At 36.9% G+C, this 26,058-nt stretch overlaps 1 protein-coding gene across 1 annotated transcript in view; it reads left to right on the top strand.

Moving 5' to 3' along the window:
• The window catches only part of VWA3B (von Willebrand factor A domain containing 3B), a 65,471-nt gene extending 41,969 nt beyond the window's left edge, over nt 1-23,502 (top strand). The window contains exons 19-28 of the mRNA XM_064143532.1: nt 1,102-1,141; nt 1,251-1,407; nt 5,307-5,425; nt 8,265-8,315; nt 10,291-10,510; nt 16,174-16,294; nt 17,081-17,205; nt 18,078-18,215; nt 18,652-18,749; nt 23,241-23,502. Of these exons, the coding sequence (XP_063999602.1) occupies nt 1,102-1,141; nt 1,251-1,407; nt 5,307-5,425; nt 8,265-8,315; nt 10,291-10,510; nt 16,174-16,294; nt 17,081-17,205; nt 18,078-18,215; nt 18,652-18,749; nt 23,241-23,502 (1,331 nt within the window). The remainder of the gene's footprint in view (nt 1-1,101; nt 1,142-1,250; nt 1,408-5,306; nt 5,426-8,264; nt 8,316-10,290; nt 10,511-16,173; nt 16,295-17,080; nt 17,206-18,077; nt 18,216-18,651; nt 18,750-23,240) is intronic.
• The last annotated feature ends 2,556 nt before the right edge of the window (nt 23,503-26,058 follow it).

Here is a 26,058-nt window from a genome sequence, read left to right as displayed (position 1 = left end):
CGAGTCTGTAGGAGGGCCACAAAGATGATCAGAGGGCTGAAGAACCTCTCCTAAGAGGACAGGCTATGAGAGTTGGGACTCTTCAGCCTGGAGAAGCAAAGGCTTCAAGGAGATCTTGTGGTGACCTTCCAGTATCTGCAGGGGGCCTACAGGAAGGCAGGGGAGGGACTATTTACAAAGTCTTGTAGTGACAGGACAAGGAGTAATGGGTTTAAACTGGAAGACGTGAGATTCAAACTAGATATTAGTGAGGGTGATGAGACACTGGAACAGGTTGCTCAGGGAGGTTGTGGATGCTCCCTCCCTGGAGGTGTTCAAGGATAGGTTGGATGAGGCCTTGAGTGACCTGTTCTAGTGGGAAGCGTCCCTGCCTATGGTGGGGAGTTGGAACTAGATGATCTTTGAGGTCCCTTCCCACCTAAACCATTCTATGATGATATGCTTAGACTTGCAAAAACGATGCAGAGACAACTATGTGGACACAAAAGTATTTCCAGTGGGGCTTAGATATACATTCAGATAGTTTTCATTTCTCTCAGTAGTTCATGCAACTATGAACTTTATGATGGGTCCTCCAAGTTCTTCTAAAACCTCACCTATGATACTTAAAGGTGTTTGCCTTTTTTACATTTCAGACATTTATTTTTAGTTCTTGGTAAGCCCTGTATATATATTTTCATAGTGCTATACTCAAAAGTATCTACTCCTGGCCATCTCAGTAGTTGTAGTATTTGGTGTTAAATCTTGAATTGGGGAATAAACTGGTTAATCATTCTTTTTGGGTTCTAATAAAAAATACAGAAACAGTTAATTTTATTTTTAAAAATGAAATTATTCCTCACCTGTTTTTATGAATTTCCTCATTGGTTATTTAGGGCACATGAGGCATATGCTAGCACTGTTACTATTGATCAATCATGAAGAAACACAGAAAACATAATTCCCTTTGATTATTTTAGCAACTGAAATAAACACTGTGGTGTTGTCTTTGTGATACTGCTAGTAAGACCAAATAAATACGCTATTATGTCTCAGCTTATTATGTATACTTTTGTATGCACAAAACCTGTGAGATAACAAAATGGAAATGTTTTATCTCAGATGTGAAAATGCAGAAAGCTGTGAAAAAATCATCTAAAAGGTATGTGCCTGCATATATAGGTAAGTCACAGTTTATATTTTTCTGTGGGCACTTCATACTTCTCAAATGTATTTCTGCCTTGTGCTACATCTTAGTCTTTTTGTTATAGTTCTCTAGGTACCTCTTCAGCACTTTGGTTAAAGACTCATGGCTTGGTTGCTAGACGACTCACCATAATGGATGCCTTAGGTCCTACAGCTGTCCCACATGGTACCAAATACATCCCAGTTCTGGACAAGCATGTAGTTTCTAAAGTATTTGATGAGGTAAAACTCTTAACACTGTTTTAAAGCAAACACAAAACTTGATACTGTTTTCAAAAGGATTTTTTATTCTTGTCTATAAATATCATGATTGTAATTCTCTAGTGTTCATTCTAGATGGCTGATGTATAATGGATATCTGAATGCTCAGTCATGCATCAGTAAGAAGATAAAATTGATAACAGTATTTCTTGCAGGTCTTCTGCTTAAGTTTTAGAGCTATATATTTTTCTTTCACAGTTGCCAGTTGATGGCAGTGTGTAGCCATCAGGTGTTCAGCAATTTCTTGGCCAGCACAACCTCTACTAATACTTATTAATTCACTAGAGTTTGTATTTTAGTTCCATAAGTCGTTAGGAAAGCACAGAGTTTGGTGATTTGTGCATTCTGAAGATTTACATGTGTCTGCTACAACCTTTTGAAAGTTATTGGAATTCATTAATTAAAATGTAGTTCTGATAGGTGTAGACAATTGTGAGATAGTGTGAAATTCATGATGAATTGTGTATCATGAAGCTCTAATTGCCTTTCCACTTAAAAGGAAATCCACTTTGTTTGTATTTAAATAATAATGGGCAAGCAAAGGTTTTGTAATAGAATGTGATATAGAGCTAAGTAAAATATTTATAACACATGTGCACATCTTGGTTACACCCAGGATCTTGAAGGATGTTTTTGAAACATGAAAGTATTATTTTTTTCATTCAATAAAAATATTACTTTTTGTATCAAAAAGCATTAGAAAATGTACATTTTAATACTTCAGGTGTGAAAATAGACATTAAAAAAAAACAAACCAGACATTCAGTGTTTACAAGTCTCTAAAACAATCTACTGTAAATGAAACATCAAATGAAAGACATTGTGACTTTCACATAACTCCTCCATCTGATTTCTGAGCTGTTGCTTATTTTTGCATCTTATTCTGAATACACCTGCTAAGTCAAGTTTGCTCTTCTGTGTTTCTAAATGAAGAATCCTTCAAATCCTTTTCTGGCAGTGCTAAGCTACATTTGAACTGTTTTTTTGCAAAAACAGTAGTCTGTAAAACAATGGTATTTTAAAATAGTCAAAACTATAGTTCAGCAAGTGCTTTGTACAATTAATTCTTAATGGCAGTTCGTGGAAGCTTATGATACTTTGGTTCAAGGCAGAATTAAGTTCAGTGTTCTCAGAATGAACAGCTGCTGTAAAGAATCCAGAAACAAGTAAATGGCTTGAGTGCTTGTCTAAATGAGGCTATGGCAGTTCTGGGGCAAACCTTCTCTATAGAATCGTGAGTGTCTGCTGCAGATTGTGGCGTCTTAAGTATGTTGAAAGTCGTAGAATTTTGACTCAGTGTTTTGCTAAAAAGAATGAAGTTCAGATTCAGCCAACAAATTTTTTTTGTCTAAAATAAGAAAGATTTTCTAGTGTTATTTTGCTTTAGTTTTGTCCTTAAAAATTTGAAACTTGGTTTTTAAATAAAAGCAGTTTTGAAACCAGTCAATTCTTTTGTTGTGAAAGTTTATGTATTTAATTTAGAAAATGACAAAACATTTTGGCACTATAAAAGCTTCTTTGTAATTTGTTTCAGCTGAATCTGTCAAATTTCAGTTGACTGCATGAGCAGTTTTTCACTGCTGTCAAAGTATGCATAATATTTCAGGTTTACTATATTTGCTAAGAACACATTCCGTTCTGGTTTTACTCTTCAGTACTGTGATAATGTGTTTATGTTTGTCTGCCCCTTTTATCCTATTTGAAGTGTTTTATAAACTGTGTTAAATATTCATTTCGCAAATGATACTGTTTGTAATTCAAGTTACTCTGGGAATTTGTAAGGGAACTTAAGAAGGCTTCTGAATGGTGAAACTCTGCTGAACATTTCTTGCTTGATTTGAGTAACATAGCAGACAACAGCCATGGCACTGTAGAACTGAAAGAGGGGTACTCTCAGTTCCTTGCCTTTCATCTTTCAAACTACAAAGGGCAGGTGACCAGATTTCCTGGCCCACTGGTCTGGGGAGAAATTCACCTCATCTGTCTCCGGCAAGATACTTTGCTGGCAATTTCCCATTAGCTTCTAATTGATCTTAAGATTAATACAATGTTAGGAGGCTGTCCCAGTTTGAAGCCATGCGCTACCCTGGACTGGAGGATAAAAATGACTGATGCCCAGTGACAGGACAAGGGACAATGGGTGGAAGTTGAGGTACAGGAGGTTCCATGTGAACCTGTGCTAGTTTGAAGCAAGCTAGAATGTTTTGGTAGAAGAACTAGATAACAGGCAGTGAAATGAAAACAATTGATGTCAACTTCTCTCACAGTCTCGCTGAGAACTCTGGGAAGAAGAAAGACTTTCTCCATTTTGTCTCTCACTCTTGCTTTTGCCTTAGACCTGGTCACATCTCATTAACCCTGCTCCTACTAACCTTGCTCCCTAACCTCTTGGCTGCACCTCTCTTCTTCCTGAGAACTGGGGTAAGGTTGAGAGGGCCGGGGGGAGGTGTTGGGGTGGTTTGAGAGCCCCTCCTGGGGACTCAGGTTTCTGGGAGGGGAGTTGTGCTTTTGTATTGTTTATCCTTTGTATATTTCTGTATATAATTGTATATAACTGTATATATTGTAAATAGCTGCTTGTAAATTCTGCTAGCTGTAAATAAATTCCTTCATCTATATTCCCAGGGTCCGTCTGAGTTAGCTGGGGCAAATTCAAAAGTGTGGGGGGGCGGGGTAACCCCCAAACCATCACAGAACCTGAGGAGGAATTTTTTCACTGTGAGGGTGACAGAGCACTGAAAGAGGCTGCCCAGGGAGGCTGCGGAGTCTCCAGTGTGATCTGCTCTAGGTGATCCTGCCCTGGCAAGGAGGCTGTACTGGATAATCTTTCGAGGTCCCTTCCAACCCCTGACATTCTATGATTCTATAATCACTGGAAAAGGTTCTTAATTAAGGAAGTAATTTTACTGTTTTATCTAACTTGAACCTCCTCCATCTTTTTGGCTTCTGTGTCCTTATCTCAGATAGGCACTTGGAAAAGGTTGCCACTCAACCATATATGCTGAAGACAGTTAGGAGAGTTTGTCTTCTCCATTTCTTTCTTGGATATTTTCTGTTTATAATTACCATCAGGACATTGATACATAAAATAGCTTTAATTATACAAACTGTTGGCTTATTTAAGAGGCTGGAAGGTGATGGAACTTCAGCCCATCTGTCATCTCTCTGTCATCTTTTTCTACTCCTTTTGAAGATCTACTTATAAGTGTATGACTTTCTATTTTATAATTGACTTACGTAGGTGCTACATTGTGAGATTTGAAAGTTGTTGAAGTGCCAGATTCTGAACATCTTGTTTTGATTCCTAAGCCTTTTTGTGGTTAATTAATACTAGTTTCAGTGAGCACTATCCATCCTGTTCTCTCTTTGAGGATCATTGTGATGGTGAAAACTGTTTCTATCTTCAGTACTTCAGTTACTTAGAAAATCTGGTCCTCCAGAGTAAGAATATTAAATACACTTCAGTAAGTAACTGTCACATGTATATGCTAGAATGAGACGCTAATAAGAGTGCTGATTTAAAGCAATACAATCTGGAATATTCATGATCTAGACATGTTTGTCTCCCTTCTGTCCTGTCCTTCTATGGTTGGAGTTTGACAGTACTGATTTAGTAAGAATTAACTAGTAGCTAGGAATCTCAATTTGCAACTTCTGCATAAAGGGATTGTACCGTTTCAGAAGGTTTTCTTAATAGGCTGGAAACTGTCTTAGTTGTGAAATTTTGTTGAGGTGCTTGGATCCTTCTTCTATGGACTTCAAGTGTTCCCTCTGGCTGTCCTGATCCTGAGACATTCAGTTTTTCTGGATGTAGAAAAGTTTAATGATAAATGAAGTCTTTGTCTTTTACTGTATAATAGATACTACCGTTGGCCCATGTTAGCAACGACAAGAAGCAGATCACACTAATTAATCCTCAGGCAGTGAATCTTGATGCCTATAAAGTGAAGCTGGAGCAAGCAATTAAATCCTATGAAAGGCAAGTCTACTCATCAGAAATTCATGTTTGCAGTCTAATTTCATCTTTTACTTATGTAGTGGGTATTTGGTCCTGCATGCTTTGTTGCTTAATACTGGTAGTTCTGCACATTGACACTTTAATCCAACTGGAGAGGGAATGTTTATTTTCTTAAACAAAAAAAAAAAAAAAAAAAAGACATAATGAACAGATAGACAAGGAGATAATGAAGAGCATGTTGCTCATATTATGTTTGTTCAATAACCAAAAATAAGTTATTTTACTTTCTGGGAATAAGCCTGAAAGCAATCATACCTGGGGAAGAGTCTCCCCTAAACATAAAATGCTGGACAGACTTTTAAGTTACATTTAAGCTCATAAGTCCACAAGACAGACTTTTAAATTAGTGGCCTGCTTTTTGCTGCCAGTTGCCTAGCATCTCACTATGGATTCATGAATGTAACTGAGACACCTATAAGATACTGACTTTTTTTTGGTAAATTTTGAGAGATGTGTTGTGCTTATTTATTAATTGTTGGTAAAGCACATCAGAAGTAAAAGGACAAGGACATCAGATCTCTAAGATATTTCTTTCTTTGATGTAACTTTGTGCATTTTTTTTCCAGCAATGCGGTTGTTTGACTATTAATGTCATTTGGCAACCTTAGGAAAGCTTTGATTAGAATTGATTTAATAAATAAGATACATTTTTCCAGGCTGTATTTGTAATTATTTGAAATAATTTGTAATTATTTTAAATTACCAAAACCCCCTGGATGACAGATGTTTAGAATGGCTTTTGTTTTTTGATGAATTACACTGAGGCCCTTTAAGGTGTTGTTTTTTTGTTGTTGTTGGTTTTGTTTGTTTTTTCTCTGTAGCTGGATGATCCTACAATTTCTTTTAAAAGCATATATTAGCTCTGTTTTTCATTCCCATTTCCTATTTCTGAATGTGTCAATGTTTTGTGGTAAAAATCAAGAATGCTGCTTTCTGTGTTTAATATTAATGGAATTCAGTGAATAAAAATCTATTGGTTTTGTGTGCTCTGTCACCGAGACAGTACTGTTATTATCAGGCTGATGATGAACTCATAGAAATCTGTATTTGTCATTCATTTTGATAGAAGGTTCAAATGCTGTATTTTCGATAGTGATTGCTGAAAAAGAAATGTTTTTCATTGCTGTGTCATAGCATTGAGTATTTTATATTTGTTGACCTAAATTTTGGGAGAAAGAAAAGTGTTTCCTGGTTAAACTCTGAGGATCTTCTACTGACAACATTTTCACAGTCTCCCTAAAACTTCATCAATTTGGAGTACTCTTTATTTATATTTACCTGTATAGGTCAATGAATCATTGTATCTACATTAGTAAGACTGAGTTCCCTACTTCTATGAGAGATGTATAGAAGAGACATCTACCTGAAAAGCCTTATAATTGCCAATGTTAAAGAGTTCTCATTGTTTCCCCTTTACATGTGAAAAGCAACCCAGTCAAATTTATTTTGCTCTGTGCCATTGTACTTTACCAATAATTGAATTTGCAGAGGCTGCAATTCAGCTTTGTGAATAAAGATTGGTCACAAATTTATTCTGACATCCATAGATGAGCCAATACATCGAAGCATGAAGGTTTTCAAGAACAGAATCTAGCATGACATTATCTTCCCTATAGTAGGTTGAACTTAGCATCAGATTTAGAGAAAGGAAAGTGAAGAGGGCAGAAACTTTACACTGACAAAGACAATATCAAATACTGAAAAATATGAGAAGTTTCAAAATGCTTATAATCTTGTACAGCCTAAGGCTTTTACAAATGAGTTAGTTACGTGTGCACATTTAGAAATATCAAATGGGCAGTGGAGCATGCTGAGACTGCAGACTGTGAATGAGCTAAGTAATTTACATTCTGCAAATGCTGGGGCTCAGTTTCTAGCAGATAAAATGAACCATTAACAAGTAAATAGTCAAGATATGATGTTAATGAGCTTTTTTATACATGCACCAGTAAATCTGGTGAGGCTGTTACAAGGCTAAAGTTTACAATCTGGATTTTTCCTAACAATGAATTTGTTCTTGTAATTCCAAAGGAAATATGTTGTTTGTTTGTTTCTTTGTTTCTACAATTTCAGCAGTTAAAATTATTGGTAGAAATTTATTTCTACAGTCTGAAATTAAATGATTGAGTGATTCTGTGAGTGATGATTTAATTGTTTGACATGTTAATAGAGAAAACTGTAAGCTAGATGACCTAATAAGAATTTTCAATTTACATCTAAAAAGGAAAAGCAGAAAGATGCTTTAAAAACATGCCAGAACTTCATTACTTCAGGGTAATCACTTCTGTTTTCCTGCCAGTATTTTTTTTTCATAGACAGACTTTCATGAAATAGAAACCAGAATGGCAGAACCAAGGGGTTATCTTAGCAGAAAAAAACAACCACAGACTATCATTGCTCTCCATGTGCCTTCAGGCTGCAATTTTCTGAAACTGTTTAACTGAAGGAGCTGTCCTTAGCTTCACTGGCATGTTATCTGTTTTGTTGTTTGATTTAGCTTGCTAGTGCTGAAGAGAGCCACACGTAGAACACCTTGTCAGGAAGCAGCAGTAATTGCCAGTAAGCTTTCTAGGACTCTGAAATAATCATGCTGCTACATGATGGAAGATGCTGTTTTCCCATCTACTCTTGCTGTTGATAATTTCATAGCTGAGTGATAAGGGTACAATTTGATGATATAGTGCTTTTGGAATACAAACCATTGCAGGTAGCTTAAGAAATGAGGTTTTTTGCTAGTTATGAGATGATCGTATGCACAGGAACTATATTTTCTCAAAAACTGCTTTGCTTTCTTTAATAGGCGCCTAAACCTAACTATTTGGAGAGCACTATCTCAGGAGGAGAGAGACAAGTAAGCTATCACCTTTGAAAGGCTGGTCATAGATAATTGATACTTTTTTATCACTACATATGTAACCAGCTGGAATGGGCTGCCCAGGGAGGTGGTGGAGGCACCATCCCTGGAGGTCTTCAAGAAAAGACTGGATGAGGCACTTAGTGCCATGGTCTAGTTGATTAGCTAGGGCTGGGGGATAGGTTGGACTGGATGATCTTGGAGGTCTCTTCCAAACTGGTTGATTCTATGATTCTATGATTCTAACTATACCTCACTTTCAAAATAGCGTCTGTCATATGGAGTAATATTAAATTCTGGACCTTGTTCTTGCAGTGCTGATTATTTTTTAAGGAAAAGGCTTGCATTCCATTTAAGTCTTGCTGGTCTGTTCTTAAGCACTGCCAAGAGGCAGTGCTTGGGAGGGCAGCGTGTCATTGATTTTGGCATCAAGGTAAATCTCCCTTCTGGTAAAGAGCACTTCAGTGGTGGGCTTGTAAAGGTATGATAAGCACTTTTACAGCATGTGCTGGAACTGTGTATCACGCTGGGAGTTTTTACTACTTAACTAGCTTATTTCTGTATGTTGATTTAGAAGACTAGTGACTGTGTAAACAGGGGTGATGTCAGTGAGGTTAGGATCTCGTTACTTCAGAAAATGAAGTGAAAGTCAATTAATCAAAACTGAATGGGTGTGAAGTATTCCAATGCAGAAAAATAGGAATGAAAACTACAATACTTTTAAGAAGACTTAAGGTAATAATCAAAAATTACAGTTCTATTGATACATCGATATTGATAAGAACTGAAACCCCACTCTAATGCAGAGAGAAAGTGAAGGCCGTTAAACAAAAGAACAGCATATAATTTTAAAAAAGGAAATAGATATCCATTGATAAACAATAAGTTGTACAGAAATTTGACCAGGTGGTATCTAAAATACTTTATTTTTAGTAACATGTATGTGTATAAGCAGGGAAAAACAGTTGTTGCAGTTGTGCAGTCTGTTGCTAGAGGGTCACATTAAAATTGTTGATATTGGTGCATAGCAATGGAAAGATTAGATCTATTTCTCTTTTGAATTTACAGTTTGAATGATCATGTTCATGTATTGCAAAAGGATGGCAACAGACTTCCAAAATTAGTAATATGAAAGGATAAACAAAGGCTATTAATTAGATCACACAAATCTTGAAATAAATGGTTGAAGAACTTTATGGTTTGCTAGTGTGTATTAAAATGTTATCTCAGGTATTATGCAAATTCAAATTTACTAGAAAAGTGATAATTCTGTGCTTCTGTTCAAATTGGTTAAGAGTACCAACTCAGGAGATAAGTTAGGTTGGCATTGATTGTAAATTAATAATGGATTCAAGAAATAGAGAACAAAATCTAGATAAATAACTATAATGGCCAATTAAATCAGACTATTTCAATGCAAAGTAAGTCCTAGAGGAGTAGAGAGATAAGCAGTGACAAAAAATAGGGCAACATGGTAGGCATTACTCATATGTATTTCTAAAACACTTAAATACTCTCCACAGTTCTAGTTTTTTTGGGTTTTTTTGTTTGTTTGTTTGTTTTTTCCCCAAAATGTGGCAAATCAGAGCTTAGTATATTACTGTCTGGTGCCATTTTAGACTGTCTAGGTACTTGCCCTTCACCCTAGAAGGGCCAGGGATTTCCATGATTTCTCAGTCATATCTGCAAGTTCTTGATTGATGCCTTATGTGCTCTAGAACAGCTACAATGGCACTAGACACCTATGCTTAGCCACTTCAGTAGCTCTATATACTCAGCTCAGTAGTTGTCTTTCTATGAGATACAGTTAATCTAGAAGTCATTATTCAATGAAACAAACAGGACAGCAGCTGGATGGAATGCAAAAACGTGGCATACAGAAGACTGGATAATTGTAAAGTACTGACAAAATTAAGGTTTTTCCAACTTTTTACTACTACTTTAAAAATATTATTTGATTTTTTTCTTCAAGATTTAAAGAGGATGGGCCAGTTCAATATATGCAGCATAAAGAGGCCTTGCTGGAGGCTTTAGAGAATTCAGGATGGCCAATTTCCTATGAAGATGTAATATTGTTAGAAGATGAGATATTGGCAGCATTAACATTTATGCAACAAGCCTCTGATCTTCAGGAAGCAGTCAAAAAGGAAAATGAGAAGAATTCAGAATCACACATACATAAGCATAAGAAGGTAATAGATTGGAAAGCATTTGTTTACCCCTAGATACTCTTCCTCAGTATGTGATTCTAGAGTAATTTTGTTCTATTATTATAGGTGATAAAATAGATATATAACATGATGCTATACAAATGGATAGAGGGAAGAAGGTACTGAGAAAGCAAGCTTTTAATGACCTTTTCTAAGTACTGTGGAAGCAGAAGTTCTAAAGCTGAGAGAGCCACAGAAATTAGGCCTCTTAAAAACGAATCTGAGCGAAGTATCTCTATCTCCTCTTCAACAAAAGCAGAAATATATATGAAAGAAGAGAAAAAAGAGGCAATTATGATACAAGCTTTGTGACTGGGTTCATATCTGATATTGTGATATTGAGTAATTCACTGTAGTTTTTCTTGTAAAGGAAAAGATGCAGAGAAGAGGAGGAGTCAGTTTCATGTTCGGACACTAAGATATACCTGTCCATAAAAAGTAGGCATATAGGTGGCTAATCACACAGTGTATATATGTGTCCCTGATTTTACTTGGAATGTTATTGAAAGGTTTAATGAAATAGGCATGGAAGTACACAAAGTTGTATATATAAAACTAAGGCTAGTAAGTTATTTTAGGCTGCCCTATCTGAAGACAGTATATAGTTTTTCATTGTAGCTTTTTCTGTAGTGATAGATAAGGTCAGAAGACAGAGTTGAGGCTACAGTGTTGTATTCTTATCTTACTATTTTCACTTTTTCAGAACGTTCTTGAAGATGAATTGATTTTACCTTAATGATTTTACCTTCAAGATAGGAGTATGAATTCTTGGGGAAGTGAAGGGCAAATTTTTTAAGTTTCTAGAAGCCATTTAATGTTCCCCAATGGAAAGATTCGTGTAAACACTGTTGATGCTCTGAAATTCAAAGTACTTACCTCTGAAAAAAACAAACCATTTCTCTTACATGGTTGCAATTTTTCTTGTCCAAAGTCTTTATCAAACAGTGCTTCTCTGGAAGTGCTTTTGCCTCTGAAGAACTGCTATCTAGGTAGAGTAGTACTATGATAATAGTAAAGTAAGTTCTCTAGGAAATGAATAAAAATCTTTACTCAGACCTCTATATTTTAATAAAGTAAAAGGAAACAGAGAATTAATCATAAAGCTCATATATGAAGATATTCTTTTTCTTGTTCATTGTTTTGTATTGAGTGAAGGACACTATTTGACTAAACTTGAAGGTATAGTTGGCCTAGTTGCAGAGAATGCAAACAGAAGTCCTATGATTTGCATTATGTAGGAAGTATAAGCAAATAACCATAATAGTACTTTTTTTTTCCTTGATGTATACATGTATATGTGTGAAAGATATGATTATATATATACATATGCGTGCACTGATTTGATGAGGTAACCTGAGTGAAAGTCAAATGAGCACAGTACAAACCTATATTGCAACTTCTCAGCAAACAACAGGGAAGTGTACAACTGGCATGTACAACTGTAAATGATGCCAAATAGCTGTATTCTCTGCTTGCCAGAGTATATAAAAAATATTTTATTTGACATTCCTTGACATACCTCCCTTTTCATTGAGATCAGCAATAGTTTTCAAGATTATATTAATTAATTTTACATTAGCCTGCAAATATTACATTGCTAAAACAGCTATTTTGATTATGGATTTTCCTCTGCATATACTGTCTCAGTACAAGAGCAGCAGAAATATGTTCATGTTTCATTTGTTGACTGTCATTTTACTGTTGCCTTGAGATGACAAATGTGTGCTCTCAGGCATGATGTGATTAACATTGTGCAATCGCTTATCCTGAGTCAACCTGCTTTAGGAGCCTGATGAGAGCATCATCTTCAGTAACTGCTAATCTGCAATTGAAGGGCTTTAAGAATAAGAGAGGCAGAAATGCAGATGTAATTAGACTTCTCTTTATGTGGCAGAAAAATCACTGGGAAGAAAAAAAAACAATCCAGAAGAAAACTGGGGAAGCTTTTTAAAATGCTGTCAGAGATTTTTTCATATGATGTCTGTCCACAAAATGCATATTCAAAAAGACCTGTCAGCTGTCATACAACAAGGAAGCAGCTGATACAGCACTGAATGAAGAGTGCCATTAACCTGGAGAGCTCCTCAACAAAGCAGACTTTTGCATTTCTGACTAATTTTGTTTCACTATATTCCAAATAACCCCCCTCAGTTTTTAGATATTAAGAGTACCCAATTACCTGCACAACTTACAAGAATTAGTAATACTTTTTGAATATCCTTGCTAAAAGAGATTGTTTAAGCCTACAAAGGAATTATTCAGGGTCACCTACTCATCTTCTCCTTAGACAACCTCAGGTCTACCAGTGTCATGTTGGTTTTATTCTTCAAGTATCATAGCTTCCAGGACAGTTTAGTGCATTCTCCTAATGGCTACAACATTTTCATTTAACTTATTTATTCCCTCAGTGTCATAATCTAGTCATTTACTCTTACACTAAATATTTCTGTTTCTGCATATGAATGGAGTTCATATTCTGCAGAGAAATAATGATGTGTCCATTGTTGAGGATTAACTCTCATTACTAATATACTTTTAAAAGTGCTGTGCTTCCCATAGAATGAGTTTGAACATGCACAAGGGTTGCGTTTCTTTATGACCCTACTTAATGGTCACGGTGTGATTAAAACTAATTCTTTAGCTAGTGACCCTAATGTGTTTTGTAAAGCATGTTTAATTGGGTGGAAGAGGACCTCTAGTGGCTACTGAGGCTCTTCTTTATAAAAAATGTATTTCATACACAATTGATTTAATTATTCCTAATGAAATATTTATAGCTGAGACATGATTCTTTACAAGAATGAAAATTCTGGATCTCTCAGCAATTTCTTTTTTCCTGATATCCTATTTCTTACACTTCTAACTCTTCCTGCTCTTTAAGGATCACTAATTTCTATCTGTTGATACTGTTTTTTGCATTCATATGTTTCCTAAATAGCTTGATATCCCCTGTGTTTGCTCTTTAGGGAGAACAGAAAACAAGCATCCTTAACAGGACAATAAAAAAGTTATAAGTACCTAGAAATGTTTGGTTAAAGTTTCCATTGTTGTCGGTAAAGCTGGACAGACAATGCACAGCTTCAAAAAGCTATGCTCTTTCAGAAGAGATTGATCTGCATAGAATGGGCTTTTTGCCACTGACAGCCTGGGAAAAGCAGTGATTGCTTGGCTCTGGAAGTGTCAGGGTTGTGACAAAGCTGAAGTTAGAGCCAAGATGCATGGAGATCTGTGGATAGTCTTTCTATTCATTCTCATGTATAGTAGAAAAGTATAAAACTGAACTCTCTGAAAGGAAATTTAAAAATGCAGCAGGTGTTGGTAGAGGTAAACAAAGTCTCCTGCATCTCATGTGAGTTAATGCATTACCTTCAACAGAATCTGAGCTAAATAGTGAAAGTCCCTGAGTATCAGAGGAGGCTTTGCTGTAATAAAAATAATAGTGGAGTGAAATATCCCACAAACGGGCATCTCGGTGCCTGGGTCAATTGCACTGAACACCTAAAGGCTGTGTGAGAGGAAGGAGAGATGGATTTTAATTTAGACAGTATTTCTGAGCCATATGAATTCTGCAGAGCTTGGTGTCCTCGTTGTGGGTGTCTGCAGTCTTTAGGACTTGGATTAATGTGGAGTGCTGGAAGTTGCCCAAGTTATTAGTCAAGCGTTACAAATTAGTTGATAATAAATATTCAGTGGCAGCTGTCCTTTTGGAGCCTGAGGAATTAAGTAAATGGTTTACTTGCATAAATACCTTTTTGTGTCTGTAGCTGTAAGCCTCCACTCAAATCAGCCTTTGTTAGGCTGTACTTCAAGCAGACTTTTAAGCACTGTGAAGAGCCCCTGGTTTAGACTGAATTTGAAAAACAGAACCGTTGATACAATTTATATTGTATAGTGGTAAAGAACATGCTAACAAACCACCTCATATCTCCTATTTAAAATATCTTTTTGCCATTTTTTGTGTGTATTTTTGCTTGGTTTTAGGACTTTAGAAGCATTATTGTGAGAAATGCTCATTACTGTGAGCATTATGGAGAAAATGATGGGCCTTTGCAATAATTAACTTGACTGTGTTGTAATAGATATAAACTCTGGTGTTATTCCTGAGGATTATTAAAATGCACTTATAAAGATACTGGAATTACAGATTTTTCAGTATTAGAAAGAATATGTTTTTATGTCATCAGTTTTCTTGCTTTCTCATGAAAGCAAAATGTAAAGTTTTCTTTCATGTTCTGACATATGCACATAACATGATCCTCTCAAAACATCTTGTAAGTGAGACAAAGAGTTAATGTGAGATAGAGAAGGTTTTAAGGTAAAAGAATATGGTGAGTATAAAGTCAACTTGGGTTTTGTGACTCTATTTTTCACATACTGTGTTTCCCGTAGTCTTGTGTCTCAGTTGTGTGAGATCCATCATGCTTTTTTGCATTCTTCATTAAATTGCTACTAATTGCAGTCACTGACTTCAAATAAGAGCTGAGTTGGTCCACAGATAACCAGGCCTGCCAGTATTTCTATTCTCAGCATCTGGTGCATGGTCCCCTGAACTTATTTATGAGCGATTTAACAGTGAGCTACAGTGTTCTGTGTGGCTGTGGTAAGTTACAGGAGCTGTAGTCTGAGGAGCTGCCCTGCAAGGATTGGTAGTGTATAAAGAACCCAAACTAGCAGGGCAGAATGATGAACTGTGACAGTTCTGGAAATGTTTGTGTAATAATAAAATGTTTTGAAGCTGCTGAAAATGTTAATTTTCAATTATTATAGTTTTAAAACTATTTTTTCCAGACAGCCCAATATTTTGTAAACATTTTCTTGATTCTCTATTTGATTTTATTTTTGCAATTACTCATTCCATACAGTGAAGTACTTTTAATGAAAATAAGATTATTGTGAAGACTTACTTATCTGGACAAAATGCACATGTATGGCATTTTGCTTATTCTGAAAAATCTGTTACTTTACTTCATCTTTGAATGTGAATTATACAATTTTGCAATTGTTTTTTTCTGTGAAAATGGCAACCAGAGCTATTAGTAACCAAGACAAATTTCTGCCTGAACACATATTTTTCCACATTTTAAATATTTTTAAGAGTTTCTTAATACTGATAAAGCATCAGATTTGGTCATGATTAGTTACTTCTGCCTTAGTCAGATTTAATAGGACATGAAAAATTAATGTATAGGTTGTGTGTGCATAATATAAACCTTTATAAAAGGCATACAATTTGTTAAGTTACAAAGCAGTTGTACATTTATGTAAGATGTGTATGAAGAAAATCCATGTAAGTAACTGAGTATTTGAGTGTATCAAACCCTGTCTCTCTTTGATGACTTTGAATGTTTCTGTCTGAGCATTTGACAAAAGCAGAGCTTTTGCATGTGCTCAAAGAGTTCAGTAAATGCTGCTGCTTTTTTGTTGAGTTTTAAGAAAGCTCTCAAATGATCTTATTCATGAGTTCTTCCTGTACCATCCATACCTGTGTTCCTAACTCTGGTGAATATTTGTAATAATTCTGATTTACTCTGAATTATCTGCAGAGGTCATAACATTACATAGCATAAATTTTTATTGATTCCAAAGGATAGATTGAAGATGACTGGCTTAGCTGTTGTGGAAAAAATAACTGTATCAAATTACAGAGACTTGAAGAAGAAACTGTGAAATCAAAGTCTAAGAACAGACAAAAAGGTCAAATATTTGTGACTTACAAAGGCCAAAAGGTGATTGCAAGATCAGATGTGACAGGATTTTATTACCCAGGTATATATTTTTTTCCACATTTTTAATATTTGTTAGAGTTTCTTAATACTGATAAAGCATCAGATTTGGTCATAATTAGTTACTTCTGCCTTAGTCAGATTTAATAGGACATGAAAAATTAATGTATAGGTTGTGTGTGCATAATATAAACCTTTATAAAAGGCATACAATTTGTTAAGTTACAAAGCAGTTGTACATTTATGTAAGATGTGTATGAAGGAAATCCATTTAAGTAATTGAGTATCTGAGTGTATCAAACCTTGTCTCTCTTTGATGACTTCTTTGAATGTTTCTGTCTGAGCATTTGACAAAAGCAGAGCTTTTGCATGTGCTCAAAGAGTTCAGTAAATGCTGCTGCTTTTTTGTGAAGTTTTAAGACAGGTAAAATTTTGTTCTGTTGTCTCATTAAACATATCACGTGTATGTGTGTGCTTATTTTTGTGTTTCTTTTATTTTGGTTTCTTAAATTACGTATTTTTAACTGTGGTAATTATTTCATTATGTCAACTATCATTCACCTAATCAGTTTACAGATTTTAGACTTGGCCTTGAAAATTGTTGTGTTTTATTTTTATCAATTATTAAGAATGGTTGCTAAAACCAGTTGTTTTTTAGTAGAAATTCCTTTAATGCCCTAACACAGCTTATTCTGGCTAAATGAAAATGAATAATATGTAATGTAGGCATTTTTTACCTCTGTGACATGCAGCAGCTTGTAGGCTTAAAAAAATCTACAAGGGGTAAAAGAAAAATAACTCTAATACATTATTACTTTTTTTTTAATAGGAACTGTGATGAAGAACATCAGTTGTACCTATGTACTTGTTGCCTTCAGCAATGGGGAGACCCGAACTGTACCTGTGAAGTTCACTATACCTGTGGGAGGTGCTATGCCATGCCCATATCTGCAGGTGAAAAAAAATGGGCATTTTTATGACAGCAAATATGCATTTAAAATTTTGTTCACTTCATCACACGTAGAATTGAGGATAGATATTTTAAAAAAACCCCAAACTTCTACTTATTTTAAAGAATTTTTTTTTTAGTGATAACAATAGCATACTATTTTTGACATTCTATTTTCAATTTGTCTGGAACTTGGCTTTATTGTAATCTTATTCCTTTGTTTATTAGAAATTTAGACTATTTTCTTTATAAAACATGAATATTTCTCCACTTATAGAAGAAAGGGGGAAAAGTGGATATAGATGTTTTAAATACAAGAAGCATTTTTCTAACTGCTTTGTTAAAACATTGCTTTTTACTTTTAGCAATGAAGGCAACTGTGATCTGGTTGTTCCTGGTGTTCTGTAAAAGGGAGGCATCCAATTATGGGGAAGATCTGCAGAATTTGACAGAAATTTGTGACTTCATTTTCATAATAATTTTGCATGAGTCTAAAATTTCTAAGATAAGTTAAAAAGCTTATAGGAAGGAAGGAAGGAAGGAAGGAAGGAAGGAAGGAAGGAAGGAAGGAAGGAAGGAAGGAAGGAAGGAAGGAAGGAAGGAAGGAAGGAAGGAAAGGGTTGTGAGAGTTTCCTCATTCAGTCTGACTTGCTAGTTGAGCCTTGGTATATTTAGTAGGGCTTTGTGTTCTCTCCTTGATTCAGTAGAAATGGTGAGTGAATTGTGCTTGCAAGGAGCAGATTCTCTGCTTTTAAAGATCCATATTAAATCTTGGGAAGTTGTTAAAATGATGATTCATGTAAAAATATCCTAGTATTTGCTTTTCATGTCTTGTAAACCTCACAAGTTATCTCACAGTTCTTGCAAACTGATGCAGGTTGGAGACTATGTGTTTACCAGAACGAGAACGGTGACAGGAAATCAATATTATGTGCCTGCCATTGTTATAGCAACACCAAATAGGGAGGAAAAAGATGACAAACTCTACACTGTTCTCATGTTCAACAACAGGAAAGTAAGTAAACCTAGGACATGATACCAATTTGGCAGTGGTATTACCACTGTTCTATTTTTAATGAGGCAGATAAAAATTTCCAGGCTAATGAGCTCACTGTCCTAGTCTCTGTCTCCTGGTAACCGAAGGAAATGAGATTTCAGGGCTCAATCAGATAATAGACAAGAACCAAGAAATTCTGTATGATGTTTTATTGTTAAGTCATACTCTGTTCTTTCCTCTGTATACCATTTGGTGGCTTTCATAAGCTCCATGCTGCTAAAATGAGAAATATAGGAAGTTTTATCACTGTTGGTATAGTCTTAATTTAATTATGTTTAATTATGTTTGTTTGTTAGATATTATGATAATTTTACTGAATCAGATGACCTTTTCTATCTTCATTGTCACTGAAACATAGATATAAATTGGGTGAATGTTGATTGTGCTGTTGCAGGAACACTGTGTAAGAAGTGAGCTTATTAAAATCAGCCGAATGAAGTATGACTTTTCCTGTCACTACATAAGAATGGTGCAGATGGTGGATTATGTGATGTGAGTATGACTGAACCTAAAAAAACCACAAAGTTGTTTTACATGAAACCTTAATGTTGTATTTTGGGGTCAGCTACGGTGTCAGATTTCTGTATGTAGTACTCTTAACTACAGTTGTTGTGAATGGCTTGCTCCACACATGCAGCTAAGTGATTTGACCCATAAGCATGTCAGTCAGGGAGCATTAACTGTCTGCCCTAACGTTTCTTTATTGGGAATTTATTGCCCTGCTTTCCTTTTGGAAACATTAGTTGTATGTGATGCTGTTAGAGGACTGTGTTTTCTGTTTGTTGTAGATCTTATTTTTCTTTTAAGATCATAATTTTGATACAAAGCTATGCATTAAATTGCAAGTTTCTAAGATACTGAACCTTCTGCTGGGCTTAAATCTAAAGAATGATAAGAAGAGAGCATGTAGGATTAATATGAGCACCTACTGAAATGCTGCAGAATTAATGTACAGCAAGAGTAACATTTTTCTGGTGCGAAGTGGGCACTGAATATGCAGTGGGGCTAAGTGATCATAGAATCATAGAATCAACCAGGTTGGAAGAGACCTCCAAGATCAGCCAGTCCAACCTAGCACACAGCCCTATCCAGTCAACTAGACCATGGCACTGAGTGCCTCATCCAGTCTTTTCTTGAACACCTACAGGGATGGTGCCTCCACCACCTCCCCGGGCAGCCCATTCCAATGCCAATCACTCTCTCTGGCAAGAACTTCCTCCTAACATCCAGCCTATACTTTCCCCGGCACAACTTGAGACTGTGTCCCCTTGTTCTATTGCTGGTTGACTGGGGGAAGAGGCCAACCCCCACCTGGCTACAACCTCCCTTCAGGTAGTTGTAGACAGCAATAAGATCACCCCTGAGCCTCCTCTTCTCCAGGCTAAACAACCCCAGCTCCCTCAGCCTCTCCTCATAGGGTTTGTGTTCCAGGCCTCTCACCAGCTTTGTTGCCCTTCTCTGGACATTCTCCATCACCTCAACATCTCTCTTGAATTGAGGGGCCCAGAACTGGACACAATACTCAAGGTGTGGCCTGACCAGTGCTGAGTACAGGGGAAGAATAACCTCCCTTGTCCTACTGGCCACACTGTTTCTGATACAGGCCAGGATGCCATTGGCTCTCTTGGCCACCTGGGCACACTGCTGGCTCATCTTAAGCCTACTGTCTATCAGTATCCCCAGGTCCCTTTCCTCCTGGCCGCTCTCCAGCCACTCTGTCCCCAGCCTGTAGTGCTGCTTGGGGTTGTTGTGGGCAAAGTGCAGAATCCTGCACTTGGCCTTGTTAAATCTCATCCCATTGGCCTCTGCCCACCCATCCAGCCTGTCCAGGTCCCTCTGCAGGGCTCTCCTACCTTCCAACAGATCAACACCTGCTCCTAGCTTGGTGTCATCTGCAAACTTACTGATGCTGGACTCAATCCCCTCATCCAGGTCATCAATAAAGATATTGAACAGGACTGGGCCCAGCACTGATCCTTGGGGAACACCACTAGTGACAGCTGCCAACTGCATGTGGCACCATTCACCACCACTTTCTGGGCTCTGTCATCCAGCCAGTTCTTGATCCAGCACAGAGTGAATCTGTCCAAACCATGAGCTGCCAGATTGGATAGGAGCTTCGTGTGGCAGATGTTGATTCTTCCACAGATTTTACAGAATCATAGAATGCATTGGGTTGGAAGGGACCCTCAAAGGTCACCTTGTCCAAACCCCTTGCAGTGAGCAGGGACATCTCCAGATAGATCAGGTGGCTCATGGCCACATCAAGTCTGACCCTGAATATGTCCAGGGATGAGACATCCACCACCTCTCTGGGTAACCTGTTCCAGTATTTCACACTCCTCATTGTGAAGAACTTCCTCCTTATGTCCAACCTAAATTTACCCTGCTTCAGTCACAAAGCATTGCCCCTCGTCCTGTTACTACAATCCCTTCTAAACAGTCCTTCTCCAGCCTTCCTGTAGGTCCCTTTCAGATATTGAAATGTAGTTGCAATGTCTCCCCAGACCCTTCTCTTCTCCATGCCAAACAGCCCAAGTCTTTTCAGCCTGTCTTTGTAGGAGAGGTACTCCAGCCCTTCTCTGGATATGTTTCAGCAGGTGTGTTGGAGTGCCCATAGCTGGCCACAGTACTCCAGATGAGGTCTGCCCTTCTTGTGTTGGAGTGCCCATAGCTGGCCACAGTACTCCAGATGAGGTCTCACCAGAGTAGAGCAGAGTGGCATAATCACCTTTATTGATCTGCTGGCAACACTTCTTTTGATGCAGCCCAGAATGCAATTTACCTTGTGCAGTTACTTCTTTGAACCCACATAAAACTTCATCATCCATAGCCTTTTCTGGGAAGGAGCTGCACAGGTTCACATTTTGTGTGAAAAAAACTGTAGTTTTGTTTTAAGTCTTCCATCTGCCTTGACATCCCTTAGGGACTCTATCCTGAAGGGTTTCCTCTTCCATCTGTATCATTGTAGTACAGGCAGTGCTGCCAAAGAATTGTGTCATCTCCACCATGAGAGACATCTTCCCAAGAGGCTGCCTGAACAGGAGAAATCTCACCTTTACAGGCAATTTTTGAAGTTCTTAATTTTTACTGAAATATCCTAATATGATGATCAGTGTTAAAGGTGCTATAATTCTATGATGTTGTAATTCTAAAAATGATGGGTGAGGCTACCAGTTGCGGGCTGGATTCCCTGATGGAACAAAAAAGTAATAATGATTCAAGCCCTGTTTCCCACACATTTCTAGTAATAATTCTAGCACTTGGAACTTGGCTCTTCTACCAGCTTGTGGCCATTAAGAAATTAATACCCCCACTTGACTGAGCAGAATTCCAGATGTGGAAATGACCGCTGACATGATGGTAGCCTCCTTACACCAAAAAATAAACCTGAAAACCATAGTTCCCTAGTTAATGCATAAAACCAGTTGAAAAGATGCAGGTATATAACTGAGCTGAGTTCCAGCAAGATCAGGAGAAATCTCTCCTTTCCAGTGAGCGGAATTGGATTCTTAGTGAACATCTTAGTAAGAAAATATATGACTAAATGTGTAAGCAATAAGAGTGGCTTCCATTCTATATGCTTTGTTTCATGTCTGAGTGCTTTAACATCCATTCTCCAAACAGACTTTATTGATGAGCTGACTTGCTATCAGAGAACTGGATAAAATGAACACACTGGGATTTTTTCAAGTGCAATATAAATGTATTCATTGTATCTGCATTTTAGATTAAATGATATCAAATCTGGCAGATCTCTGGGTAAAATGGTATGCAAAACATCATAGTCATGTCTGTCTATTAACTGTGACTTTTTATAGTGTTTCCAGCTGGCAAACACTGATTTGGTGGTAAATTCACTGTCCAGTTTGCATAGCAGATGATGTAAATAATGAAATCTAAAAAAATACTCCAAACAACATTGTTGCTACAGCACAAAATAATGGACTCTCAGTTAAGATGTTCATTTTATTCACATTAAAACAAACTAAACCAGTTTGCATCATGGCCTAGAATAGAGCATACATTTTACAAGCGTAATGATTGAGCACACCAATGCCTTACAGTTGTTTTAAGGTCTGAAGTTTTCACTACTTCATTTCTGTTTTTTTTCTCACAGCAATTGTAGAATTTTGAAACATTTGCAATGACAATGGTTTCTTTCTGCAAAATATCTCTATTTTTGAGGATAACAGTATCCAGATTTTCCTCAAATTATGCTTATTATAGGAATATGAGAATTGCCTTCAAACAGTATTATTTCAAATGCTGTTACGTCTACCTGATTGCTATTGTTTTAAAGACAGCAAAGTCTCTATGAACAAACAGACATCATGGGACTCAGAGCAGTAACACTTGAATGTATGCCACCTCTGAGAGTAGAATTTGGGTGCTTTTGCTCCATAATTGAAAGGAAGTCTTCAGTGCACACAGGTATATTACAGTAGCTTGGCTAATTCTGTAGCCCCAGATTCTGTGGGATTCCTTTGATGTTTGTGTGGTATGTACTAGTGGTCATGCTTTAGTCACTAACCTTTAGAGGTACTTACATAGCTCTTGACATTTTAATTTCAGATGCAACCATCTGTTTGAGGTGTTTTTCTGCCATCACAGTGGAAAGAAATAATTATGGCATAGCAAGCACCCTGCAGACGTATTTCATATGCAAATGAAAGCACTTTGTGCTTTGGCCCTACACCATAAAAGATAATTATTGCCCAGATCCTTTTTGGAGTCGTAGGAGGTGGACAGAATTGGAGACCAGAACTTCGGTTTAGGGAATTCTTCAATTATTTTAAAAATAAAAGAGAAATCAAAGGGTAATAAGTTTGTAGCCCTGTTAAATGGTTAATTTGATAAATCCTCTTGTCAGTACTGTGAGACGTAGGAAAGGGTGACATCTGTGTCATGTTAGGATTATTTAAAGCAGTATATAATGTGGTGTGCTTTTAGCTTAGCAGCATTCCTTTTCCATTTTTATAGCCTGGACAGAGACAGCACAAAGCCTCTTTACTCATTTGTAGAAGATGAAGGAGAAGAAGCTAAACAAAGAATTGTGAAAGAAGATAGAGAAAAGAAAAAGAGGAGAGCAGTAGACAAAAGACATCCCAGGAAGATGATGGATTCTGATGACCTTTTGTTTGTCTCCAGAGGGGAATTAAAGCAAAAAGGAAGACATTCACTGCCTAGAAATGAAGAAGAATTTGGAGGTAAAGAAGTAGCTCTGGAAAATTACAAATATTAGGGGTTAAACACTTCTTCTAGGCCTTTATTTAAGGCTTCTGAATTTCTGGGTGTTAGACGAGCCTGTTTTCACATTTCCTATGGGATAAGGTTCATTCACCTCCTTTGGAAACCATTCTTCACACTGATCATTCTCAGCATGTGTTTCCACAAGAAAGGGAAGAACTGAATAAAGCACGGACTGGCATATGTAACTTTAATTTCCATTGCATTTGTAGTAGCAGTGAAGATGCAATAACACCAACCTTAGTACCTGCAAGTAAGCAGAGTATACACTCCAGTCTCTCTACTGCTTGGTATTTATTAGGTTAAAGGTACGTCTATATTGTAGGCATTAAACTACTGCATATGGCATTCAGTGCTTCATAGGTTAAATTGATTTTAGTGGCTGAGCTAGCTCGGTTAAAGATGACATTCACAGATCTCACCGGGTAGGAAGGGACCCTCAAAGGTCATCTTGTCCATCTCCCCTGGAGTGAGCAGGGACACCTTGAACTTGATCAAGCTGCCCAGGGCCACATCAAGTCTTCATTGTCTACAGGGACAGAGCCTCAACCACATCCCTGGGCAACCTGCTCCAGTATTTTACCACTCTCATCATGAACTTTCCCTGTATGTCCAACCTAAATCTACCCTGCTCCGGTTTCAAACCATTGCCCCATATCCTATCACTACAAGCCCTTCTAAACAGCCCTTCCCTAGCTGCCCTGTAGGTCCCCTTCAGATATTGAAATGGAGTTATAAGGTCTCCCTGGAGCCACCTTCTCTTCAGAGAAGAGACCTGATGAAGGTGTTAAATAAGACTATATGGTCATCCTCACAAGGTTTCATTTGGTCTCTTTATACAATCTCTGTATGTGATTGTGTATTTATCCTCTTTGGGTGTAGATATTTAATCCATTTTCAAAATATGCAAATTATTTCATAGGATTTTGTGTATATAATGTTGTAAATTATATGAAACCAGTTTGTCTCTCTGGACCAGAGATTAAAAATATCAGGTTATCTAACAATGCACTTCTGCTTCATGGAATTAAGTGCTCAAATAAGGCTGAGTATTCAAGCCAGGAGTCTAAATTACTGAAGTTACTTATGAGCTGAAACAGCCTGTTTTCATCTTCAGACACCTACATAACTCTGAAATCTCAACTGTTGCCTTTGACATGCTGGACATGCCAATGTTCATCACAGTGATCTGTCTTCCTAGCATTTATTTTCAGTACTGCAATATTTCTTCATTGTTTATAACAAAGGCAGATTTTTGTAAAACAGTTTAATGCCATCAGCAATTCCTACATTTCCTGTCCATCAGGTTTGTGTTGTCTCTTTTTATGAACTCTCCACATACATATATGTTTTTAATAATCTGATTTGGCTATGTTTTGTAACTGCTCCATGAGTTGATCAGCACTTCTTCCTACAGTTCTCCCAACTTCATGTGTACATTCATGTTATGTAATGAAGTTCTCCTGAGTATTACCCAATATAGAAAGGGATTTGTGTGCTCTGCAAGATAAGGTGGATTCAGCTACATGGCTCTTACAGAGGTGGTTAACCAAAACTTGTAATTTCTGTGAAGACTTATATTTGTGCAGAACTCTGGGTCCTGTATGAAGTAATGGAGCATTTTGGAATATTTGTGATTCGATTCATGCTCAGCTGAAATATTCCTGACTGTTATGGGGAAACCACATCCTGCTCCTGTTGCTCCCACTCAGGGAAACAAATTTAATAGAAGTGAATAAATATTAAGTAATTATGTTAGTTATTTAGTGCATATTAGCTTCATTATTGTGTTGATGGGTAATTTCATCATTTATTCCAGCACTATTACATTTAATGCATTATTATGCATTAATGTGCATACTTGCTGCTTTTGTTGTGTTGGTTAGTTCTGTATGTTTGTAACAGAGTGAATGAAGTCCTGGCAATTTCCTGCTGTTAGTAGGCTATTAATTCTTTGTCTAGGTAACAAAGATAATACTACTTGAATGAACAAGATGAAGTATACTTAACTTCATCGTTGGTTACTGCAGTAATTGCTTTTTATAGACACTTTAAGAAACATGTATTTGATTTGTTCCTATAGAAGAAAAAATTCACTCTGTCTTTCTTATCTTCTCTTTGACCTGCAGTGCCTAAATCAATGAACATTTCACCACATTATATCCTTGTTGATTTTCCAAAATAGTTATCTAGTGAAAAGCTAAATCAGAAAAGAGTTCAGAGTGGAGTACAGGTATGATACACAGTAACAGACTTGATTGCCTGATGCGTTAGCACATCATAGCTAACGAAGCCCAAATCGCCTTTTTAATTTGTAATGATATGTGACATGAAGTAATGACACTGATAATTACTGTAACTGTCAGTATGAGGTGGGTGTAAGACCTTTGAAAAAGGTAATTTGCTATCTGTGGCAAGTCTAGTTCCTCTGAATTGGATTCAAGAGTGTAACAGCTGTAGCACCTGGCAGCCCAGTGGATTTCCCACAGTAGAATTTCACATTTTTAGCACCCAGTTAATTTTAGATCTCATTTTCCAGATAATTCATTCT

The sequence above is a fragment of the Pogoniulus pusillus genome, chromosome 5, assembly GCF_015220805.1.
Source record: "Pogoniulus pusillus isolate bPogPus1 chromosome 5, bPogPus1.pri, whole genome shotgun sequence".
Taxonomy (NCBI): Eukaryota; Metazoa; Chordata; class Aves; order Piciformes; family Lybiidae; genus Pogoniulus; species Pogoniulus pusillus.
The sequence above is the reverse complement of the archived record's forward strand: the minus strand, read 5'-3'. Positions and strand labels throughout refer to the sequence as shown.